The following is a 2,771-nucleotide window of genomic DNA, read 5'->3' on the forward strand; positions in this document are numbered from 1 at the left end:
TGTTTTTGATGAAGCGTATTCAGCTGGTTAAATCTGTCAATATAATTTGTGGCTGTAGATTTAGTCTAAATTTCATATACCCTAATATTTGGACTCAGTTAGGCCAGATTAATTAGATTTTCTGACAGCTGCCCCACAGGGCTGTTTAAGATTAATGGCTTTATTCCTACCTTAACACCCTTCTCCTGAAGAACTCTTGCAGGAAACTCCAATGCCACAATGCTAAATAAAATTGATCTTCATAAATTCTTCTAAATAAAGCCTTCATATAACTAGGACTTTTTATTGCTATTCCATTCTGTTTCTAGTTTCTATGGGGGTTTCAGTTTTAATATATCTTTGGGTAACAAATGTTCTCAAAGTTTCAGGCTACCAGCACAGAACAGTAACACCTCATTATAAGTAGATTTCACACTATTTTCTTACTTCACCTGTCTTGAGATACAATTATTAAAAACAATCAAGCCATAATCACAACAATGCTATTTAAGTGATGATTGTCTACTATAGAAACAAGAAGGAAAAGAAAACCTGAAATCCAGAAGACAATTCAAACCATCTACTTCCTGATTCTCTCAGTGAAGCATACATAAGCACTTCAAATCATAACTTATTTTCATACTAAGAATTGTTCCTGCCTAAGAACAGAATTGCCCAAGGAAAACTCTTGGGGAGATTGCCTGGAGTAGAAGAGTGGTCAGTCACATTCACATTCAATTTACTTCTGTCTCAGGAACAAAAATACAACTAAAGCCACTGGCAACGTCAGAGGTCACTGTCTCCAAAGTCTGCAGGGTCAATCAGGTAAGAGCAACTTACAACCTACAGTTGATGCCTGCCATGTGGGAAGAAGGTCTGATGCTACCATATTTTGCTTTTTTTTTTTTTTTCATAAGAAGAAAGAAATCTAGACTTACTGTGAATTTCTTGACTTTCAAATGTTGCTAATTCACATATTTGAAATATATTTTGTGAGACACAAAAACTTGCAGGCTAGATCCAGCAAGATTAAAACTTCTGCTTAAGGTCCTGAATGATCAAATTCAGTTATTCAAAGAGATCCTAATTTGAGCATAAAATAATGGTATAGTGAGATGCTGAATCCTTTCACAGATACCACAGGCAATACCTGTGCAGCCAATCACAGTTCTTCTGGCCTTGATTGACCACTGGCTTAATGGAGTTCTTTGTAGGGAGTCAACCATGGGCCAGCGGAACTGAACTTTTCTCCCTATTAGATAAGAAGTACACTCTTTGCTAATGCCATGACAATGCACCAAAGATCCATCATCTTTAAGATCTCCCCTTGGTTTCCCTCCTTTAATTGCTAATAAGAGGAGATAACAGTCCTCCTTGAGTGGGTTCTAGATATTTTTTTCTAAGACTCCATTTCATATTACTTCAGACCTACAAGTATCAGAAGAACCATCAGTAATAACATGTCTGGACCTTTATGATAGTTCTATATTATTATAGTAGGTTTTTTTTTTTTTTTTTTTCTCATCCTTAGAATAAACTATCAGCTCCTGGGAATCTTTCTGGAAACTATTAACCAAGAACAATGAACAATAGTTATCCAGTCACTTTTAGAAATGAATACTTTCTTTCACAGGAGATATTTTACAGAAACCCAGTGTTTAAAAAGACTGAACGTGCATAGTGGCATGGGCCCAGATTACAGAGTGCTCATGCACAGAGCTCGAAAACTAGCTGAGCAATACTATCTCATTTACCAAGAACCCATTCCCACAGCTCAGCTGGTACAGAAAGTAGCTTCAGTGATGCAAGAATACACTCAGTCAGGTGGTGTTCGTCCATTTGGAGTTTCCCTACTAATTTGTGGTTGGAATGAGGGGCGACCAGATTTATTTCAGTCAGATCCATCTGGAGCTTACTTTGCCTGGAAAGCTACAGCAATGGGAAAGAACTATGTGAATGGGAAGACTTTCCTCGAGAAAAGTTATAATGAAGACCTGGAACTTGAAGATGCCATTCATACAGCCATATTAACCCTAATGGGAAGCTTTGAAGGGCAAATGACAGAAGACAACATAGAGGTTGGAATCTGCAATGAAGCTGGATTCAGGAGGCTCACTCCGACTGAAGTTAAGGATTACTTGGTGGCCATAGCATAATAACTAAGTGACTGAAAAATCCGGAATTTCAGATAATCCCTCTACTTAAACATGTTTAAAGTATGTTTTGTTTTGCAGACTTATTGCATACTTATTTCTACATAGTTTAATGGACTGATGTTTTTAAAATGACACCTATAAATCATAATAAACTGTTAAATCCAAAAAAAAAAAGGACTGAAAACACTACTCTATAAACAGAGAAAACTCTCTTCCTCTCAACACTTTCTTCTCTTTCTCTCTCTCTCTCCTTCCAGTAGATCTTAGAGTCCTTAGAGTCCATAGTCACAGAGTCCTAGAGTCCAACAAACTTGAACTGTGAACATTTCTGCCGAGAACATAATGATACCACTTGTCTGAATCTATGACTAAACTCAGAATGTAGGAAACTGTGTATGTGTGTGCTTGTGTTATCTTATCAAATCCATTATTATTTTTATGTAGCATTTTAGCTCAGTTGGCAAGCTACTCTCTATTGCTCCCTTCTTCTCCTTAATACACCTACCTCTAAAATCTATTTTTTCCTTCTCCTCTTGCTTAGGAATGAAGCATTCTCCCTTCTGATTTCTATCTCTAATAGTTTTCTTCTGGAACTTGATCCATCACCTATTCCCACCTCTATCTATTTCACTCTTC

General features: G+C 36.9%; 1 protein-coding gene across 1 annotated transcript; it reads left to right on the top strand.

Annotated features, from left to right (window-relative positions):
• The first annotated feature begins 1,592 nt into the window (after positions 1-1,592).
• Positions 1,593-2,139, top strand: LOC118015397 (proteasome subunit alpha type-2-like). The gene has a single exon (XM_035012260.1). It carries the CDS (start codon positions 1,593-1,595, stop codon positions 2,133-2,135), a length of 543 nt encoding a protein of 180 aa, XP_034868151.1. The 3' UTR covers positions 2,136-2,139.
• The last annotated feature ends 632 nt before the right edge of the window (positions 2,140-2,771 follow it).

Source organism: Mirounga leonina, unplaced genomic scaffold, assembly GCF_011800145.1.
Source record: "Mirounga leonina isolate KUSES-001 unplaced genomic scaffold, KU_Mleo_1.0 Mir_104, whole genome shotgun sequence".
NCBI lineage: Eukaryota > Metazoa > Chordata > Mammalia > Carnivora > Phocidae > Mirounga > Mirounga leonina.

Coding starts and splice junctions, on each gene's coding strand:
- LOC118015397 (XM_035012260.1), top strand. CDS start 1,593: ATGAATACTTTCTTTCACAGGAGATATTTTACAGAAACCCAGTGTTTA.